A 21,551-nucleotide genomic window follows, 5' to 3' on the forward strand; every position below is an offset into this window, starting at 1 on the left:
GGGAGTCAACATTTCAGATGTAGAAATTTGAAGTTTGAGATGTCTATTAGATATCCACGTGGAAAGGTCTCCTAGGCAGTTGGTTATATATGAGTCTGGAGTCTGGGGAATGGGTCAGACTAGAGACTGACATTTGAGATTCATTGGGTACAGGTAATACTTAAATCACGGGACCCAAAAAGATCACCTGGCAAGGGGCTATGGGCAGAAAAGAGAAGAGGTTCAGGACTAAGTCTTGGGACACTGTAGCACTTAAAGGTCACCAAAATGAAGAGGAAGCAGTGAGGGAGTCTGAGAGAAGGAAGTCAGTCTGGTAGGAGAACCAAGAGAGTCATCTTCTTGAATCCAAATGAACTACAAAAAAGTATTTTTTTTTTTTTATTTATTTGAAATACAAAAAAGTATTTCAAGAAGCCAGGAGAGATCAGCTGGATTAAGTAGGCCCAGTAAGACAAAGGCTAAGAAAACAGACATTGGGTTTAGGAACATGGAGGTCACTGATGAATTTGACAGGGTTGTTTGGTATAACAATAGAATGACAGGCTGATCCTGATTAGTTCAGGCTCTTAAGAATGGACAAGAGGAACTGGAAACAGTAAGTACATGAACTCCCAGGGTTTGTTGAAAGGAAAGCTAGAGTGCTGTGTAGAGTCCAGAGTGTGTTTTTCAATTGAGAGAAATTACAGCAAGGTTATGTGCCAAAGGGAATGGTCCAGTAGAGGAAAGCTAAGGACCCAAGAGCAAGAGGAGAGAACATGACTGGAGCCTTTTCCTTCATCGGGCAAGAGATGGTGGGATTCCAGCCAGAGAGTCCAAAAGCACGGGGTTCATGCTTAACAAGAGGAGGGAAGGAAGAGCCAGGGTCCCGGGCCGCCCATAAGGACCCAAGTGTGGTGTCAAGAGCTCAGAGACATTCTGTTCTTGGTGATTTTGTTTCCTCAGAGACTTAGGAAGCAAGATATCAGCTGAGAGGAGGCAGAGAAAGAGGCCTTGAAGACCTCTTAGTTACATTACATTAAGGTTATCTTCTATAAATGAGGTTCGGGAGTAGAACTCAGCGCACACGTAATTGGAAATCCTGACAAAATGCTGTTTTATTACAGTAGTTACTTGTGACGGGGGAGAGACTTTGAAAAGTCAGGAGGAGGGGAGGAAGGAGATGGTGAGGGCAGAGGTATATGGTTAAAGATCAGATCTTGAATTTTGTTATTTCTGAAAGCACATGTCAAGTATCACATCCTACGTAACAAGAGTTGTTCTCGGCACAGTGGACGTAGCTGGATTTACAAGCAGTTTTCGGCCCTGTTCAGGTATTTGAGAACGGACTCGCTTGTACTTGAAGTCGTGTGACATTCCACCAAGCGGTGGCTGCATCCCAAAGTCCACATTCTTGAGCAGTCATTTGTAATATAAGAGGAGTGGTAGATGGTGGAGGGTGACCTCAGAGCTCCCCCCTTTCCTCCTCTCCAGCTCATGCCCCCTTTCAGAGCAGAATTAATGTACTTCGTGAGCTATCGCATGTCTGATATTTACATCTGTAAGACGTCCAGCCTCAGGCTGTTTCAGACTGTATATAATCCATCAATGGGTCCCTAATTGATATCACAGTTTCAGATTGCCTTTCAGACTAGCTGGAAACAGACTCACATAAATTGTAAACCATTCTTAGCTACACTTACCCAAAACTAGGTCATGTGTCCATCTGTCCAACACACATGTGTATTCTTTTTCTTTAGCCCAACCCTGCTAGATCTCGACTTTCTAAATTGACTCCTTGTCCCTGATTCCATTCAAACTACTGGCATTTGACAGTGCACACGTTACATTATGGTGCTGGTAATGTTTTGCTCAGGTTCCTTCCTGCTTTTATCCCTAGTGTCTCTCCCCCCCTCCCTCCTTCCCCCTCTCTCTGTCTCTCTTTTTTTTAATTCCTGCTGAGCTATTTTCTTGTGCGTAGCCTGATCCCTAAAGAGAATGTATTTGAAGAGTCCAAGGAAAGTTGCCTCTTGCTCTCTTGAGTTATGCAATTGAGGTGTGAGTGGAATGGGAGTTAGTCTTTCTTGCCGAAAGAAAAAGTGCCTGGACTTTCTTTATTGTGTTTGATTTAAAGACATCATTTGAAGTTGCAAACTTCGATCTTGGTAGCGTTGCAGTCTACACTGAGAACCAGGATTCACGGGGTGTAAGGGGCATCTGCAAGTCATGTTACAACGGTAAATGCTGCAGGAGGTACAGGTGGGCACTGGAGGCTGGAGACGGCTGCTATATTCAATGGCTTCATCACTTCCTTCTGTGAATAACAAAGATGGGCTCTGTGTTACAGGCTTTTCTCTCTGCTTTCAAATGCCATGAAAATTACCTGTTCCGTATGCTAATGCCAGGGCAGTGAAAAGCTGTGTTGTCCCTAAAAACCTAAAATAAAAGGAAAAAATCAGCCAACTTAGGAATCTCTGGTTTGTTTTTATGCCTGTTTGCCCCAGCTTCATGATTGCATTAGTGTCATAAGAGATGTGGTAATTATCCATGTAACATCTAAAACCTATTCACTCACTTAGAAATCTAGATTATTGAGGCTATGGGATTTGGTTTACATTTGTGTGTGTGTGTGTTTGTGTGTACACATGTATACACAAAATTAAGTATCTCTTCAAGTTCTGTTTCTATAGTTTAGTTTCTATAGTATAGTTTCAAAGTTTAGTCTTTTTTTTTTTCTTTTAAGATTTTTTTATTTATTTGACAGACACAAGTAGGCAGAGAGGCAGGCAGAGAGAGAGAGAGAGAGGGAAGCAGGCTCCCCTCTAAGCAGAGAGCCCGATGCGGGGCTTGATCCTGGGACTCCGGGATCATGACCTGCACTGAAGGCAGAGGATTTAACCCACTGAGCCACCCAGGTGCCCCTAGTCTTTTTTAATAGTTTGCTACAACAACCCTGTAATATTGATTTCAGAAGATTTTATTAGTCACATATAATCTCTCATACATACATATTTTTTTCCTCATACTACATATTATAGTGGATATTGCCTTGTTTTTTTTTTTCTGTTTTTGTAGTTAACAAATGTATCCTGGACATTCCTTTGTATATATGTAAATAAATACATATCTAGATCCTGGGGGTAATGATTGTATAACGTCCTTGAATTAATAAGTCCACTCCAGTTCAACATTGAGATTGTCCCAATTTTTCACTCTATCACTACCCTCCAGAAGGATTCCAAGTGACCCCTCCACAGTTTTCCTGACCTTCTTGTAGTAGTTGATGGTAAACGTCTTTTTTGAAGCTCTGTCATCCTTTGGTGTCTACAAAATTATTCTGTGCCATTTATCCTCTTACTTCTCTGCTCAGACCTTTTCATTTTTCTTCTTAAGCTCCTTTTGTCCTCAGATAGATGTCCCCACATGTCCTCTTAACCACCTTCCTCACTTCTAAACCTTATCCCCCCCCCCCAAAATGTTCTCAGTGTAGCCAGCACCTCAGCTCCTGCCACATGCTGTGGAATTCCAGATCTGTCTCTCCAGCTGTGGCCTATTTCAGTTTATTTATTTATTTATTTTAAGATTTTTTTTTTTTATTTTTATATTTGACAGAGATCACAAGTAGGCAGAGAGGCAGGCAAAGAGAGAGGGAAGAAGGCTCCCTGCTGAGCAGAGAGCCTGATGCGGGGCTCGATCCCGGGACCCTGGGATCATGACCTGAGCCGAAGGCAGAGGCTTTAACCCACTGAGCTACCCAGGTGCCCCCCTATATGAGTTTATTTATTGAGTAGCCAACTTTAAGACACACACATCTCTGTGGTGATTCTGTAGCTACCTCAAAAATTAAATAGAAAAAACTTTCTAAACTTCCCCGCAGTCTGGGCTCACTGTCCCCACTAACAGTATCTCCAACCTGGTCACACTGGGAATTCTCCCCTTGCCTTTTCCCACCCATGGCTTCTCCAGGTTTTAGCAGATGGAACTTCCTTAAGTCAGTGATCAAAGCAGAGTGTTGGTGAGTAAATATTTTACTACATGCAAGTCACCTCACTAGGCATTTACTGTGTGTCCATCTTCCTGCTTGTCATGCTGACTTGTGACATAGGTCTCATTGTCCGCCCTTCATTGAAGGGGAACTTGGCTCAGATTCCATAGTTCAGAGATGTGTCTTGAATCCCTTTTGTCTTCTCCACTGCTAAGGCCATAAACTTAGGAAAAGTTCATAGACCTTTCTAGAAGATGAGTCAATATGGAAACCTCCCAGAAGGTTTCTCTGCTTTTATTCTCTTTTTCAATATATCCTGTATACTGTAGGTATTTTGCAAATACCTGCTTTGTAACTCCAAAAACCTCTGTGGCTCACCTGCAAGACAAATGTGGAGGCCTTTCAACTCCATCTTCTCCTACTCTTCCTTCTCCCCTCACGGGGTCACTTTCATTTCTTCAAATCCTCAATGTCTGTCACTCCTCCATGCTTTTTTTTTTTTTTTTTTTAAAGATTTTTATTTATTTATTTGACAGAGATCACAAGTAGGCAGAGAGGCAGGCAGGGGGGTTGGAGAAGCAGGCTCCTGGCTGAGCAGAGAGCCCGATGTGGGGCTCAATCCCAGGACCCTAAGACCATAACCTGAGCCAAAGGAGAGGCTTTAACCCGCTGAGCCACCCAGGCGCCCCTCCTCCATGCTTTTGTTCATGTTATTGTCTTATCCTAGAATTTAGTGCCTGCCTCTTCTGACTTGTAAAATATTGCTCATTCCTCAGGGCCCAGCGACTTGACAGGTAGAATTCTTTGTCTGTTGTACTGGTTGGGTTTGCTAGAGGGCACACGTTGAGATGGAGACTGGCAGCCTGTAGGGAAAGGGAAGGCAGAAGGATTGAACAGTGGCAGAAGTCAGGCTGAGTTGGGGTCCTCAGCTAGCTCTCTTTATTATTTTACTCTATAGTACATTCTTAAAAATTTAAGTTTTTATCTTGGATATCTACTTGACCCTCTGTTCCTTTTATTTTTTGCATGTCAAGTTCCAGCCTAGTGCATAGCAGGTATACAGCAAATACTTACTAATGAATGAATGAAACTAGAATTTTCTTTTTTTTTTTTAATTTTTAAAAAATTTTATTTATTTATTTGACACAGAGAGAGAGATCACAGGTAGGCAGAGAGAGAGGGGGGAAGCAGGGTCCCTGCTGAGCAGAGAGCCCGATGTGGGGCTCTATCCCAGAACCCTGAGACCATGACCTGAGGCCAAGGGAGAGGCTTAACCCACTGAGCCACCCAGGTACCCTGAAACTAGAATTTTCTTGTTGCTTTTGTTTCATTTTTGTAATGGAAGACCCAAGGCTTTTGAAGGACCATAGGAAAGAAAAGAATGTGGTTGTGATTTGCTTGCAAGGTACCCCTGGTTTCTGTGGCTTCATGGCAAATTGGTATGCATAAATATCTCGGGTATATAGAGTGGCACAGGCTGTGCATGTGAATAGTACCATTCGGCGTTTGCATGAAACTGTGCTGAGTCCAGACACACATGTACACAGAATCAATCTGCTGCTTCTTAGCACCTCATAAGCCATTTTATCCCTTTGTCTTCCATGGATACCAGAGACAAGCATCTATTTTGTAGATGAGAAGCAGGCCCAGAGCACTTAACCGATGTACCTAAAGTCAGACAACAAATGGTGGGTATTGAGATGACGGAACGGTATGTCCCGATTCCCAGTCCAGTGGGCCTCCTGCTGTAGACTGCTGAGGACAAAGAGATGTCTCCATCCCTGTATCCTGCTACTGTTACTTCAGACTCTGTGTGTCTAGAATCAAACCCATAATCCTCGACACTTCCAACCCAGACCGCCTCCTCCGCTCATGTTGTATTTGTCGGTTAACAGCTTAATTTTATACAGTGCAGACGCTTGAGACCCAGAACCAACCACGACTCCTTCCTTGTTCTTTCTCATAAAGAGCCTCTCTCACGTAACATCTATACAATAGTTACCGCGGCAGGCGCCAAGATCATCAAGACAGAGGCTTTACCCTCCGAGCTCACAACCTAACCATACGGATGTACGGAGGGGAGGGAAGGGAAGGAGAAAGTCAGCAGACAACTACTATTAGCATCTTAAGTGATGTGTGATCACGGTAAGTGGGGGTACTGGACCAGATTGTAAGGTTGCATCTTAAGAGACATTGGGAATTATCCAGGTGATGTGCCTGAGGTAAATACATTTCCCAGTTAGAAATCTATGAACGTGCAGCCAGCGCAGTCCAGGATCATTGTGGAAGAGGGCAGTAAATAACAGGAAACGAAGGTAGCACTAAGGCAGATTTTAACCACTTGTATTTGACGGAGGAGTTGGGTTTTGGTTTGGTTTTTGTTTTGCTTTGTTTTTGTTTTTGTTTTTTAGCTTGAAGTCAGCCAACTGACAGACTAAGCAGCGCCAAGCAAGAGAGTTTTGTGGAAAATGGATGTAAGTGTAGTTGGCCTGAAAGAAGGAGAAAACCAGGTAGACTATTAAATGTAATCCAAAAGTGGGATTAGGGAGAGGTGGCCATGGAATAGGCAAATTGGCTAGATGAGGGAGAAATGAGGGGACAAGAAGTGGAGAATCAATGTGGACCACTCTTCCAAATTACTTGACTGAGAAAAAGGGGAAACGTCCCTAATAACTCAAGAAGAGATGGGGTAAAGGAAGAGTTTTATTGTTATCGCTAATCATTTTATAAGTCAGGGAAACTTGAGAATGGTTATATGCTCAAGATCGAGAAACAGTCCAGGAAGAAGGTAAAACTGAAGAAATAGCTGGGACAGTGGAGTTAAACATCTTTGGCCAGTTGTCCCCAATTTGGGTGATCGTCAGAGTCATCTGAAGTGCTTTGTCAAAAAATACCTATTCTTTGACCCCCCAACTCAGACTTGGCAACTCAGAATATTGCCTTGGTAAAGCTTGGGAAGCTATAGGTTTCAAAAGCTGATTGTGGGAGGAGAAAAAAGCTGATCGTGAGAGAACTCTGTTAAATTTCTCTTACCCCTTCCATGAATGTTTGAAGATCACCTGGTCCTTTGGGTCCTCTGGGAGTGGTCTATTAAAAGGAAGAGGATCAAGTAGTAGATCCTGTTCTGATTTTGGATTACCAAAATGAAGTTGATCCTGAATTCTCTGTCCAGGAGAGACAGAGACAGAGACTGTTAAGACAGTCCAGGCTATCTTAACAGAATTGAGGCTATAATGGAATGGTAATTTTTGCATTATGTAGATAACCTAGAATGGACATAAGGAGCTGTGAGCTTGGAGCAGAACCTGAGATTTGAGGAAGTTCTCTCTTTAGAATTGGACTGAAGTAAATAACAGTGGGTTTAGCTGGGCTGGCTGTCATTAATCTAAGTTTGGCAATGGACTTGAGCTACCATGGTCATTGTGGTGGAAGGATTACTGGGCTACATGGTCCCATTCAAGGGTCAGAGCTTAGGCCACTCTTCCCTTTCAGAGTCAGAATATGCTTAGGTCTAAGATGAGAATAATATCTTTTTGCTAAAGCTCTGCCTGTTTTGACTCTTGCTTAGCTATCATACACTTGGGAAAATTAACCTCTATATGCTTTGGTTTCCTGAATAAATTAAACCTGCCTAATTAAAAAAAATTAACTGAGATAATGTATATAAAAAACATAGTACAGTGCCTGGTACATAGGCAAATACTCAGTATGCCTACCACACCTGAGAAGTACGCACAGTACCTGGGGGCTATAAATTCAGCTCCTTCAGAATGTGTGGGAAGGTGGTCCTCTGGCTGTGGGCTGGGAGTAGGAATTAGAAGGTGCAGCATAGAGTATAATGCCAGAAATTTTGTCTGGTGTCCTCCAAATGTTTATTCCCCTCCAAAATGATTGCTGTTGCACAGAATATTACTGAAAGGCGCTATGTAACTTCTGATCTTTTGAGGGAGTGTGTGTGTGTGTTTGTGTGTCTGCCATTCTGTGTATTTAGGACAGCTCTTGTATTTTATATTTGGCAAGCTGCGGGAGGTCGAGCGCTTTGTGTGTTTCGCTGAGTGGTGTTGGGCTGGGCGTCAGGAAGGCCAGAGTTCCTTGAGGTGGGAGGCGACAAGCTTTCTACTACAGAGCATTTTTTTTTTAATGTGTTTCTGCCTTTGGTGGTTAATATTATGAGGCAAAACCAAAGCCCCAGCCCAGCTACAAGCAGTTGGCAGTCCGTCTCTTTCTCATCCTAATGGTGTAAGCATTACAGAGAGCAAGCAAGGATGTCGGGGACATGGTTTTGTTTTGGCTAGAGAAGCTGATGATCTAAGAACTGGTCAGATGTAGATGGTGAAATCGGAAGGGAAATATTTGGGGGCCAGGGGATCTGGGGCCCATATGTTAGAATCCGCAAAATGCACTATGCAGGTGAATCTCGAGACACAAATGAAAACAAAGAATACCCCAAAAGGGGGGGGAGGCACATTTTTTTTTTATGTAAACACTACCCCCAACATGGAGCTCAAAGTCTTGACCCCCAAGGTCAAGAGTTGCATGCTCTACCACCTCAGCTAGCTGGGCACCCCTGAAAGACACATTATTTTTTTTTTTAAATCTGCTTTTCCAACTATAGTTGGTGTATTGTGGCTGCAGAAAAATAAGCCAGTAGATGTTGTGAAGTTTTTTGTCTTTGTCAGAATTAGCATAGGAACTGTAAGAGAGAAAGAGTAAATTTGCTGAAGGCTCACAGAAGGAGACCAGGGGGAACAAAGCTTGCCTTTAAAGAACAAGGAGTTGTCACAGGTACCTCTTCGTTAGTTAAAAGCCAATATGAAATTGTCATTCTCTCTAAACATTTCTTGGTACCATTTGTACATTATGTTTAGTCTTGGGTCAGTAATGATAATAATCTCCTAGTGCTGACCGACGGAGTTATTCTAGTTTACTAGGAAGTAAGAATATTCCTGCTTTTTTCCCTTTCTTGCACAAACTTGATCAAAGCCAGTTAGAAATTGGCTCTTTCTCGTTGCATATCTTTGTGCTTTGTTCCTTCCTATTGACCTTCATTCTTCAGCCTTCTTATTTCTCTCTGGTTTCTGAAGGGTCTTCAGAAATACCTTGTCTAAATCCATCACTCAGAGACTAGAGATGAGGAAATGGTGAAATCTCATGGGGGACAGAGGTGACGAGCCTTGGCTAACCAAAGTCACCATTCACTGGCTCCTGTGGCAGGCGCTGACTCAGTGCATCCTCAAAACCAGGCATGCGCCAGGCTTTGGGAATGTGGTGAATTTGGCTTTGGGTTTGGCTCCTGCCCTCATGGAACTTGCAGCAAGTCTGCGTGAGAGGCATGAGCCATGGCCACAGAAGTCAGTACACTGACTATTACCAATTTTTGCTGTCACGGAAAATGCTGGATGCTGTTAGAGAGGATAATAACCAAGGGTGGTCAGGGAAGGGGGTCTCTGAGAAGTTGAACAGAATTACTTGGGTCTAAGGATCCCCTTGTGTGGAGAGCTTGGCATGTTTGCAGAACTGAAAGAGGTTGCCCTTGACCTACAGCGTAGTGGGTTAAAGAGGGTGAAAGTGAGGTTGGAGCATAGGAGGGGCCAAATGGTGCCAGGCCTTATGGGGCTTGGATTTAATGCTAGCTGGGGTGCAGTGTGAAACCTGTGAAGGGTTTCAAGCAAAGCAGTGGTGGGATTTGATTGCCGTTTTAGAAAGATGCCTTCGGATACTATATGGTGAGTCCATGTAAGGTCAGAGAGCTTGTCAGGCTTAGAAATGGGACCAAAACCTAGGCTTCCTATTTCCAGTCTATCCCGATTTATCAGGCTATTCCTTCCAGTGCCAAAGTGCCAACCCTAATTAAATAGAAAGTGCAAAGCCACATTGGGCCTGTGTCCAACTGGCTTTCTTATGTTTATTCACATGGACAGTGAACGCTCCCTCCAATCTGTTAAACACCTCCAGACTAATTAAGGGTCCTCAGCTATATAGTTTCATAGTCACATAAAAACTCCTTCTATTATGTAAAATATGCTTTCTATGGTTCGGTGTTACTCAGTCATGAGTGCTTTAATTAACTTGACTCTGTCTTCTGAGCTACAGTGTGCGTGCCATTTTCCAGGTAAGCCAGCCTGTGGGGTCAGTCGGACCCCCATGATATTGGACTGTCAGCTGGTCCCTGCCAAGTACTAGCAGTTCAGCCATTTGTTTTTTCTCACCAGTTTAAATGCTCACTTTAGCCTCTGCCTTAATTCAATTGCTATAGCCTTTCTTTCTGTCAAGTGTCCTCTTAGTTGCATTTCTTCACACTGTGTCTTTACAAACTAATGCAACTGATCATTTTGATTGAAACATACAAATGTATATGTTTACTCTGCCTCTCAAGAAATAACGGGTGTGTTTTTTTATCTGTTGATTGCTAATTCATTTAGCATGTATTTAGTGGCCTTGTGGAGGCCCTGTAGTGTTCTGGAAAGAGCAAGGGCTTTGGAGGCAGAGATACCTTGATCAAATCATGACTTGGGCCTTGAGCAAGTTGAGTTCTGCATCTATAAAGTGGGTATAATAACAAACTCATGAGGTAGTTATGAAAAGCTGGCATACCATGTATAGAACTAGTTTATATGGTGCTCAGTTTCGCTGTTCTATCAAATCAGCCTTATTGAGGCGTAGTTGATAAGCAATAAACTTCACATGTGTAACATATACAATTGATTTTGATATGGATAGTCCCCTAAAACCATCCGACAGGCAAGCCTTTTTTCTGTCCACTTAACTATTTCTGTACCTGTTGTATTGGCAGTGGTGTTGAGAGAACGGAGTGTCGATCATTTTAAAATCTATTTTTTAAAAAGATTTTATTTATTTATTTGACACAGAGAGATCACAAGTAGGCAGAGAGACAGACAGAGGGAGGGGGGAAGCAGGCTCATGCGGGGCTCGATCCCAGGTTGAGATCATGACCTGAGCTGAAGGCAGAGGCTTAACCCACTGAGCCACCCAGGCTCCCCTTAAAACCTATTTAGAATTATCATCGATCTCTGGATGCCTCAGTGGCTCAGTCATTAAGCATCTGCCTTTGGCTCGGGTCCCAGTATCCTGGGATCGAGTCCCACATGGGGTTCCCTGCTCAGTGGAGAGCCTGCTTCTCCCTCTCCCTCTGCCTGCCACTCCCCCTGCTTGTGAGCTCTCTCTTTCTCGCTCGCTCTGACAAATTAAAAAAAATATTATCACTGGTCTATATTGAGTCACCATATTTATTTTTAACTGGATTTAGCATCAGACGAAGATTTTATAATTTATTAAACACAAGTCTAATGGTTGAGAAAGAGTACTTCTGAGCAGACCCTCCCAGCCCGCATGTCCCTGCAGCTCTCATGGAGCCTGTGCCATGACCTCAATAGAACACACCTCTGCCCTGGGCGCAGGGGTGACCCAAGCCCATATCTCACCCTCAGGGATCTCTAGAGTCTAGGGATGGAAGAGGGAAAAGTTGCAAACAACAGTAACATTAACTAGAAGGTGGGAGAGGTTAAGATGCTGGAGGGTTTCAGAGGGTGTGGTGGCTTCCATCTGGGGATGAGCTCCAGTGAAGAAGAAACCATTCATTGCCACCTTCACGTGTATCTGTCTGAGGTAGGTGTGCGGAGCAGGGGAGACAAATTCAGGCCCTACCCACTGATAGCCTAAAGCTTAATGCTATGCATCAGGGACTGACAGGTTGGACGTATGCCCAGCCTTTTCCTGGATGGTGTCCAGCATTGCTGAGAAGAGGAAGCATGCAAGACCCCAGCCCAAGTTATCCAGTGGCCCGAACACCTCACTGACTCCTAGGACTGGGGGAAGCCGCCTCTGGGTTGCCTGTGCCTGTGTGGAAAATAGGGCTGTCCTTCACCTCCACGTCTAGGTCAGAGAGGGGCCTGCTTGGGGTGCACACTGCCATGATAGATTGCTTCTGGGCCCTGGGGTCCTCATTACCATCGTATCCATCATCTTCTGCTAGTACCGAATGATGGATGAAATTTAATCAGATGCCAAAGGAGTTCTCAGCAGGAGAGTTTGAGGAACCTTGCCTGACACTTAAATGCTGTGGTGCTGGAATGATTATAAGGAACCAGAATGATCTTTTGTGGTGAGACCAAATGTATCATGCACGGTATGAATTCTGATTTATTTTTAAAACATTCTTGCTCTCATTGGCTCCCCCTTTTAATAGTCTCACTGTAACCCGTTTATGTTACAGATGTTACTTCTAAATGAGGTCATTGAGCTTTACTTCCAAAGGCAGCATTTGCCTGTTTCTTGCAGGCTTGGCAGGGCTGCCTGAAGAGTGGTGCTAACACGACAGCAAGTTTAAGGCTTTGACCCTTAGAGAAAAAGCTGCCTCCATGTTTATGTGCAAATCACATCAGCCAGATGTCTCGGGAGGATGTGGTTGCCCTGGTCCAAGCAATGACCTTGATAAGGTGGCCTGGCCGAGTGGAGTGGGGACCCGTGTCTCGGTCACACATGCTATGTGCTTGACTGCCTTCCTGTCCACTATGAAACCTCAGGGATCCCAGAAAAGTTGGAGCCGGCTTCTGTGTCCATAACTCGGAAATGATGCTTTGTTACTCCTAGGATTTTTGTGAGGATAAAAATAGGCTACTCTTCCTCCGTGTGCATCTGGCAGGGTAGCTGGAAGCAGGAGGCACCGGACATGCTTCAAGTCCCCGTATGGTATATTTCACCCGGTGTGTTCAGAGGATGAATGCGCATGTCGAACGCCACTGACCAAATCCAGCTTGCTGCTGATGTTTGCAGATCCGCCATCATTGGCACACCCGCTCACCCACCGATGTCCGGGGCTGCTTTTGCATGGTAGCAGCAGAGTTGGGTGGGTCGAGACAGAGCCCGCATGGCTGGCAAGGCCAGGGTCCTTTCCTGGGCAGCCATGGCAGACATCAGCCGACCTCCGAGCCAGACTCAAGGATGGCCGCGTGGCATTCAGAGCTTTCTGTACCTTATCAAATGTACCTCACACTTGCCTTTTGCCTTCACTCACACTTCTTCCCCAAATTGCTTTCTGTCCCATTTCCTACTCTGTAAGTCTTCTGGTGTATCGGTTATCACAATAAGGCTTGTCTTTTGCTCAGCTGTGTAGATCTTGCAGCATGTAGAGCAGGACACAACACAAAGTGCATGGTTCATAACAGAATACAGGGTGGGAACAGAGTGGAAGGGCATCAGAGAAGGGAGAGGACTCTGCTTGTAGGTGAGGGTAAGACTTCATGGAGGTTTGGGGACAGAATTGCCCCCAGGAGGGTGGCTGCCCCTCCCGCCACAGCTTAGTGGCAGGGATACCGTGTATATGCCAGGGAGGCAATACTGCATGATGATAAGAACCTAGGAACCAGCACAGCTAGGCTGGAATCCCAACTTGGTCATTTACTGATGAAACCTTAGGCAAGTCTCTAAGCTCTCTGAGTGTATTTTCCAAACTCCAAAGTAGGGAATAATCATACGACCTCTGTCCTATGGTTGTTTCATGGGTTAAATGAACAACCACGAAGGAAAGCCTCTGTCCCACTGCTGGCACATTGGAATCATTCCAGGAGCTCTTGCTGAGTGATCGTGGTTCTGCCTTTCAGGTACCATCTATGCTGATTTCCTCATTGTGGAGTGAGCAAGGTCAAGGTCACAGGTCTAGTCCCCCTGGAGACCGGGCCTCCTAACGGCACTGTTCTCCGCAACTAGAGAAAGTTCTCCAAGCCAGCAAGTGTAAACTGGTCCAGCGGGGACCAGCCTCCTGAAGAGAGAGCTGAGTGCAAATGAATCATTCAGCTGGAAAAAAAAAAATATTCCAGGACATAGAGTGTCACCATACAAGGTTAAGAATAATAGCTTCTCTTGACTGAAACATTCATTATATTTTTCTATTCACGGGTATTTTTTTAAGCGACAGAGAGAAAATGTTTAGTGGAAAATTTACAGCCTTCGATCTAGTGGGATTTCTTCGTACTACAAGCAGTTTATGCAGAACAGATGCCGAAGGAGCCGGGCCTGCCTGCACCTGTGGATTTGGTGGTTACGTTTCCTTTCCCCCACTCCTCCAGTTCTTGCAGACAACCTGAAATCCAACCCTGGAATTAAGTGGCAGTATTTCAGCTCGGAAGAAGGGATTTTCACCGTTTTCCCAGCACACAAGTTCGGCTGTAAGGGCAGCTATGAGCATCGTAGTAGGTATGTTGGCTGGCTCAAGTGTTAATTACTGCTTAACAGAGATCTGTATGAACCAGGGGCTCCTTGTTTACACACATGGCCGTGCCTCCAAGCTGTGGTTTCTCAAATGTATTCGGGAACGATTTCACCATCTGGCATATGTGGATGCTAGAAAGGGCAAGTGATAACGCCCAGAGTTTTTCTGTAAGTACCTAACAAGGGACCTACTAAAGAAATTAAATGGTTGGAGACACCCAAGTGGTTTTGAGCTTCAGGCATCTTTGGGGAGACAGGAATGATAATACGGTCTCTTCAGCGCAGCCCGAAAAGACTCCTACACATCTCAGAGTGGACTTAGTGATACCCAGCTTTCCTTTCTGTGATAACGTGCTTGGCTGTCTTTTTGAAATGTGCATGCAGTCTCAGCTATCAGAAGTTTTAAGGTTGCCCAGAACACAGTGGATCAAAGATGATGAACATCCTGCTCTTCTCGCGGAAATAACTAGAGTTTGTACCGCTTAGCCAGAAGGGCAGTAATGGTGAGCTAATTTGTTTGACAAGACTCATCAATTTACAGAACCCCTTAGGCAAAGATACTATACTTCCCTTTTGGATCCTTACAGCTTCCCTTTGCAGTGTCAGGTGTTCGATGCCAGAAAATCTGGAGCTAGTAGATAGAGGGTGTTCATTTTTCGTGCCATTTTTCTGAAGTCCAAAGTAACTATCCCTTTAGTCTCTCTTTATCATTACTTTAAATTACGTCTAAAATTTTCCCCAAGGAAAATACTACTCCTGGCCTTTTCCTAGAAGGACCTTTGTATTGTTGGTATGGTTTCTTTGGTTCCCTCCCTAGACATTCTCTGGTGAAGACTTAAGTGTCTTAAAAACTGGGCCAGAAGCCATGACCTTGGGTCTGGTCCAGGTTATCTCAGGAGAGGCCAAAGACGTCATGAACCGTCTAATTTGCATTTACTTCTAAGAAGACAGATTGGATGGTATGCTGCCATTAACGAATCACCTGTGAGGGAAAGTCCAAAAAGACAAGCTGGACCTTGTCACGAATCAGCACTCACCTGCACTCGGCAGGTTTCGTGCACACCCACCCTGAACCTGCATTAAACCAACCCTCAGCACGGTCTTCCTTGGCTAAGTGACCCAGGTTCCCCCCCTCCTACATTGATGTTCCCATCTCTTTCCTTGCCCTGAGTGCTTTCCTCAGAGGCCTTTGCCAGTTCTCCACGTCCTTCAAAGTGAGGAATAGGTTTTCAGAGCCCACAAGAGAGAATCGGTGGATACCAGTCATGCTGTAGGGACCGACTCCCAGGCAGTACAGTTTGACAGTGTACTGTGGCAGTGAAAAACACATCCTCTGCTTTCCATTGACGTGGGTTAAGTTGAAAAGGAGATAGGCCTTTTTTTTTTTTTCTTCCTTAAATTCACCTTGCCTTGAGGACCTAGAAGGTTCAGTATTTGACACGGCTGTCAGTGGTGGGATCGTCAGATTTCATTCTTTCCCGTTCTCTCTTCCACTTCCATAGCCATCTCTCCTGGATTCTTTCTATTAACATTTCCCTACTGGCTTAATGGCATTGATTGGGGAAAATACAGTGGTACTTCAGTGTTAATGTAGCACTTTTGGCTTGAGAAGAAAAGTGTAAAGTTGGCCAGATTTCGAGAGTTCGGGTTTTTTGTGTTTTGTTTTGTTTTGTTTTGTTTCTGGGTTTGGTTGTTTTGTTTTGTTTTGTTTTTGTACTTTGTTTTATTCCTTAATTCATGCCTAGGCTTTTTTTGAGTCCACTGGCATCTAACATTTCATAGAAAAATCTCGTGTTTTAGGGGTGTCAGTAAAGGAGAGAATTCTCTTGAGGCTGATTTGCTTTTTTAAGCTCCCCCTAATTTGTTCCAGTTTTAAAACTGAAGAGAGACCTCATTAAACCCCTTCTCACAAACCTTCCTGTTCAGCACATGAGCAGAAGGCCGCTTTTCATGGGAGGCATTTCTCCGTTGGACCTTCCCCACCCTCCCTCCACCCCCTTTTCTGAATGTTGGCAAACAAAAACCTGGCAAGAAGAGTGGCTATCACAGGCTTGGACAAATTTGATGGCATGGTTTTAAATGCTCCGATATGGGGCCTTTTGGTGGCTGACCTGCATGAATTGCTTCCGTATAGAAAGGAAAGGGCCCTCTTAAGCAGTCGCCTTTGTCTGGAGAGAGAGAAAGTAAACCTTTTCAGAGCTGCTCAGCACGCTTGCAGATTACAGGCCGCCTCCGTTTTAGCAAAGCCCCACTCTGTACGTCTGCAGACCCAGTGCTGGCAAGCAGACCCTCCTCTCCTTCCTGTACACTCTCTGCAGTCTGAGAGGCCACCAAGTTCTATGTTCTATAGCGAAATATCAGGCAACCTTGAGTGGTATTACCATGCACAGCTTCCAGCTTTGACTTTCAAGTGTGCCGAAAAGGCCAGCCTCCCCAAGGATTTGCTGCCTTTTTTTTTTTTTAAGATTTTATTTTTTAAGTAATCTCTATACCCAGTGTGGGGCTCAAACCCACAAGCGCCAAGATCAGGAGTCCCATGCTAAAGGATTGGCTTCTTCTAACCTCCTCTGGATTACTTTACTCTTTGGAAGACTGAAGTACCAATCCCTGTGCTATAGATACAAGCTGTTGTCTCGAGGTCGTGTTTTCACCGTGCCAGTGTTCTTTTACCTTGCTGGTTGCTCTCTCCATCCTTGGGCCATCCCTGGAAAAAGAGCTGGCCACCAGATGCCTGAACATTTGTAGTGTTCACAGCTGCATTGGGTTGAGGTCCTTTGACCTAATAGCAGGACTGACCCCAGAGAGCTTCTCCCCCTCCTCCATCCCTCTTTCTAGACCTATCTACGTCTCCACGGTCCGGCCGCAGTCCAAGCACATAGTAGTGATCCTGGACCACGGGGCCTCTGTCACGGACACCCAGCTTCAGATCGCGAAGGACGCTGCCCGGGTCATCCTCAGTGCCATCGACGAGCACGACAAGGTGACCGGTACCCCCAGGGAGCCCCGTGGCATGGGCTCTTTCTTGAATGTCTTTTGTGAACTACCTTGTGTTTGATGGCACAATAGTTTTAAATCCATATGTAAAATGACTTTGGGGAAAAGAGAGTGGTTTCATTTTTATTCTAGCATTTGAGGATGCAGCTGCCCACTCTGGCTCCAAATCTCTTAAAAAAAACAAAAAACAAGAAACAAAAACCACCCCACCAAGCCGAGTCTTGTACTTTCTTCCTGGCTCCTGTGAAGGCTTCCAATTAGCTGTGACTTTCACAGTGGAAATTATGCTGAGGAGAGGGGCAAGGGCATGGGGCCTGGTGGATGGCTGGACTTTATCTCAAGATTTATGAGAGGTGAGGGGTAAGGGAAGGCTTCTCGAGGTTTGCTAATCTCTAGGACACTTCAGAGACAGGTGTGTTTACAGCTAATGATAATCTATTGCCTGTGGAGATTTTCTGCTTCGTCATTTTGACTTTCCCAACTCCTAAGGTTTTACTGACTGATTAGTTGCTTAAATCACACACCCTGTGCCTTTACCCTCACCTCCAGATGGAAAACCAAGATGGTTAGTAGTTGCTAAATTTCTTCTCTGTATGAGATTATGAGATAGTATTCTTTTTTTTTAAAAGATTTTATTTATTTATTTGACAGACAGATCACAAGTAGGCAGAGAGGCAGGAAGAGAGAGAGAGGAGGAAGCAGGCTCCCTGCTGAGCAGAAAGCCTGAAGTGGGGCTCCATCCCAGGATCCTGGGATCATGACTTGAGCTGAAGGCGGAGGCTTTAACCCACTGAGCCACCCAGGCGCCCCTGAGATAGTTATTCTTAATGTTATGGATACACACCAAACTGCTAACTTCATCTGGGAACAGAATGACAAGCTCTAGGGCCCCTCCCCCTTACCAGTCCTTAACTAATCCTTTCCAAATCTGATAGATTTATGCCTCTGGGCATTTATTTTTAAACTCTCAGAAACTGTTCGGTAGGCCATCTCAGTCCTTGGGCTCTTCAAGAATATAAGAAAGGCTTCACGTGTTAAGGTAACAAGGTTTCTTTTTCTCTCCTCCAGATCTCTGTGCTGACGGTGGCGGACACAGTCAGGACGTGCTCGCTTGACCAGTGCTATAAGACATTCCTGTCTCCGGCCACCAGTGAGACAAAAAGGAAGATGTCCACCTTCGTTAGCGGTGTCAAGTCTCTGGACAGCCCTACCCAGCATGCGGTGGGATTTCAAAAGGCATTTCAGCTGATTCGAAGCACAAACAATAACACAAAGTTTCAAGCGAGTAAGTTGCGCTCTCTCAGAGGACTTCTAGACCAGTAGATAAAGGATGGCAATAGGCATACATTGTAAACTGATCACACAACTCTGCCTAGAGGAATTTTTTTAAATTGACCTGGGATAAAATTTTCATGTGTTGTCATCATGGTCATCCCGTACTAGGAGCTTTTCCAGTCAAAGGTACTCAGCCCACATGATTTCTCCCCTCCCAGAGCCTCTTCTGCCTGCCCCTTTATTAGGAACATAGCCCCATTTATTTCCCAAGGGAACTGCCACATTCTTTTTAATGCAAATTGTCAGCCTTGCCTCCTCATTGACTTGAGAGTGGATGGTCTGCTGGTGCGCATGTGTACAGAACCAGGCTGCAGGATTCTTGCCTTGATCCTTCCTTCTTGTAACCAGCTGTCATTTAGATGAGCATGGCCCTTCAAATGTACAAAGGCCCTCTAATTTAATTTTCATGTATTAAAGAAAATCTGGAATTAGGATGCATGCTAAACTGAAGGAAAGGATATTTGAAATAAGACACTTGCTTTGAAAGTACTGAAAGGAATCTCTGTCATTTTCCGTTTTACATTCGAATATCTATTTGTAGGATTTTTTTTTTTTTAATGAATGTATTCTATCAAGGGAAACTTAAAGAATATATTTGCAAGTTCTTCAGTGTGTCTGCATTAAATGTAAGGCAACACTGATGAATGCAAAGCATAGTGACGGGCACATGGTAAGAGCCCTTGAAAGATGGGAGCTCCTGGAATTATTACAAGTAATTGTGGCAGATGGCGTTTTTGAAGGTATTTGAACATAACAAATTACCACAGATTTAATAGCAGCTTAAAATAATGCACACTTATTACCACACAGACCCTTTCATGAGTCAGGAGTACAGGCATAGCTTGCCTGGGTTTTAGGTAAGGATTTAGGGTTGCATGAGACTGCAGTCTGCACATCACCCAGGTCTTTGGTCTGCTCTGAGGTTTGGAGTCCTCTTCCAAGTTCAGTCATTGGCAGAATTCATTTCCTTGCCACTGTAAGACTCACATGCATTTGTTCCTTCAAAGCCAGCAGGGAGAGCATCCCTTCTTTGAGCTCCTGACTTCAGGGAAGGCTTGGACCCTCTTTTGAAGGGCTCATTTGTTCTCATCAGACCCATCTCCTTTTGAATTAATCAGAGGTCTCTCCCATGGGATTAACTTACTAGAAACCTCAATTATATCTACAAAATCCCTCCATCTTTGCTGTCCATGTAACACAATCACAGGAGTGATACCCATCACCTTTGCCATATCTGTTGGTTAGAAGCAAGTTACAGGTCTTCTCAAGAGGAAAATCTTCTCCAAGGGTATGGGTCATTGGGTTCATCTTAGAATTTTGCCTACCAGCCTTGGCCAGCATCAGCTCTCCACAGACCAGTATTACAGGATGGCTGAGTATCAACTTGTCCACGATTCAAGAAGGCCAAGGGACAAGGTTGACCTCTTGAGTCTTCAAGACAGATTGGCCAGTTGGTCAGTGCCATTTACCTGTCCGCATTCTTCACCAGGAGCGATTTTTCTACTTGATTTCTCAGTCATCCAACTACCTTTTCGAGTTCAAGTCCAATTTTGATTATTATACTCTTCAAATCATGGAGAGAGGTGTTAGACTGGCTGTGACCTTGCCAGTGATTGTGAGTCAAGGGAACCCAAAGGAAGTTAATGAGGATCGTTTGGGGGAGCATGGTAAACTAGAGGTGCATACTTCATGGAGAAGGCAACAGGTCTGTGCAGCATGGGATGGCCATGTAGGAGGGCCTGCCCAGCATTGCCAGATCTTCTATTTTAAGAGAAGCCAGAAATCTGGATTTTTATGCGAATCCCCTCAGTTTTCAAATGTTGACATTTGTTTCAGCTTTAAAACTGAGACTGCATTAAACCTCTTACAAACTTTCCTGCCCTATACGTTACAGAAGCCTGCTTTGATGGGAGCTGTTTCTCCGCAGGGTTTTTGTTTTGTTTTGTTTTGTTTTGGGTTTTCTTAATGTTGGCAAACAAAAATATGGCAAGAAGAGTGACCATCATAGACTTGAACACTTTCTGATGGCACTGTTTTTTAAGTGCTCAGAGGAGTCCTTTTTAAGCCAAGTGTAAAATATTCCTAAATTGTAGCTCAGGGGCCTTCACTTTATTGCTTCTTCTGACAGTTCGGAGAAAAACTCAAATTAGATAAACACAGCAGAAATTAGCATTGTCCATCTTATTAAGGAGAGGTTTGAGGTGCTCTCAAGCAATTTAGCATAGTGGTTAAGTATGTGGGTTTGGGACTTTTCCCAACGTGGGTTCAAATTCCCTACTCTGAAATTTTTCTAAACTTGTGAACCTGTGTTAATTATTTGATCTCTCCAGGCCTGATTTCCTCTTCTGCAAACTGGGGGTGATAATAAGATCCAGGATTCCATCGTAAATATTAAATAAATACTAGCTGTGGTTGTTATGATATTCAGTCTCCTGTAAGACTTGTAGCTCTGGCTAAACTAGAAAGGATAGCTCAAACATCTGAATTGACCTCAAGCCGAGATGGCTGAGGACCACACCAGCCTTGGCCACAGTATAGTGAGGGGTCTGTGTACTCGTCTTGGGAACTTGCACTCTATGTCCTTACTTCTCTTCATTCCCTAGGTAATTACTTAGCATCTGCCTGGTGTACCTGGTGCTATTTTATTTGTTTTGTTTTTTAAGATTTTATTTATTTATTTGTAGAGACACAGCGAGAAAGGGAACACAAGCAGGGGGAGTGAAGGAGGGGGAAACAGGCTTCCCGCAGAGCAGGGAGTCTGATGCAGGGCTTGATCCCAGGACCCTGGGATCATGACCTGAGCTGAAGGCAGACACCCAACCAACTGAGACATACAGGCACCCCTTCTCCCCACCCCCACCCCAGTGCTATTTTAAAGTCATGTGGTGGAGTTATTTTAATAGGTAAGACCTACCCTGTAGGATTGCTGTAAGGATTAGCCTGTGCATGAAGGGGAAGTATCTGCCCTAGGTTAGTAACCTTATGAACAGAAGCTACACATTATAAATTATGGTGGCTTTGTACGAATTTGCTT

General features: G+C 44.4%; 1 protein-coding gene across 1 annotated transcript in view; it reads left to right on the forward strand.

The window, feature by feature from the left end:
• CACHD1 (cache domain containing 1) overlaps positions 1-21,551 on the forward strand; it is a 205,356-nt gene that overhangs the window by 131,676 nt on the left and 52,129 nt on the right. Inside the window, exons 5-7 of the mRNA XM_059374985.1 lie at positions 14,047-14,173; positions 17,024-17,168; positions 18,251-18,467. Of these exons, the coding sequence (XP_059230968.1) occupies positions 14,047-14,173; positions 17,024-17,168; positions 18,251-18,467 (489 nt within the window). The remainder of the gene's footprint in view (positions 1-14,046; positions 14,174-17,023; positions 17,169-18,250; positions 18,468-21,551) is intronic.

This window comes from Mustela nigripes, chromosome 14, assembly GCF_022355385.1.
Source record: "Mustela nigripes isolate SB6536 chromosome 14, MUSNIG.SB6536, whole genome shotgun sequence".
Lineage (NCBI taxonomy): Eukaryota > Metazoa > Chordata > Mammalia > Carnivora > Mustelidae > Mustela > Mustela nigripes.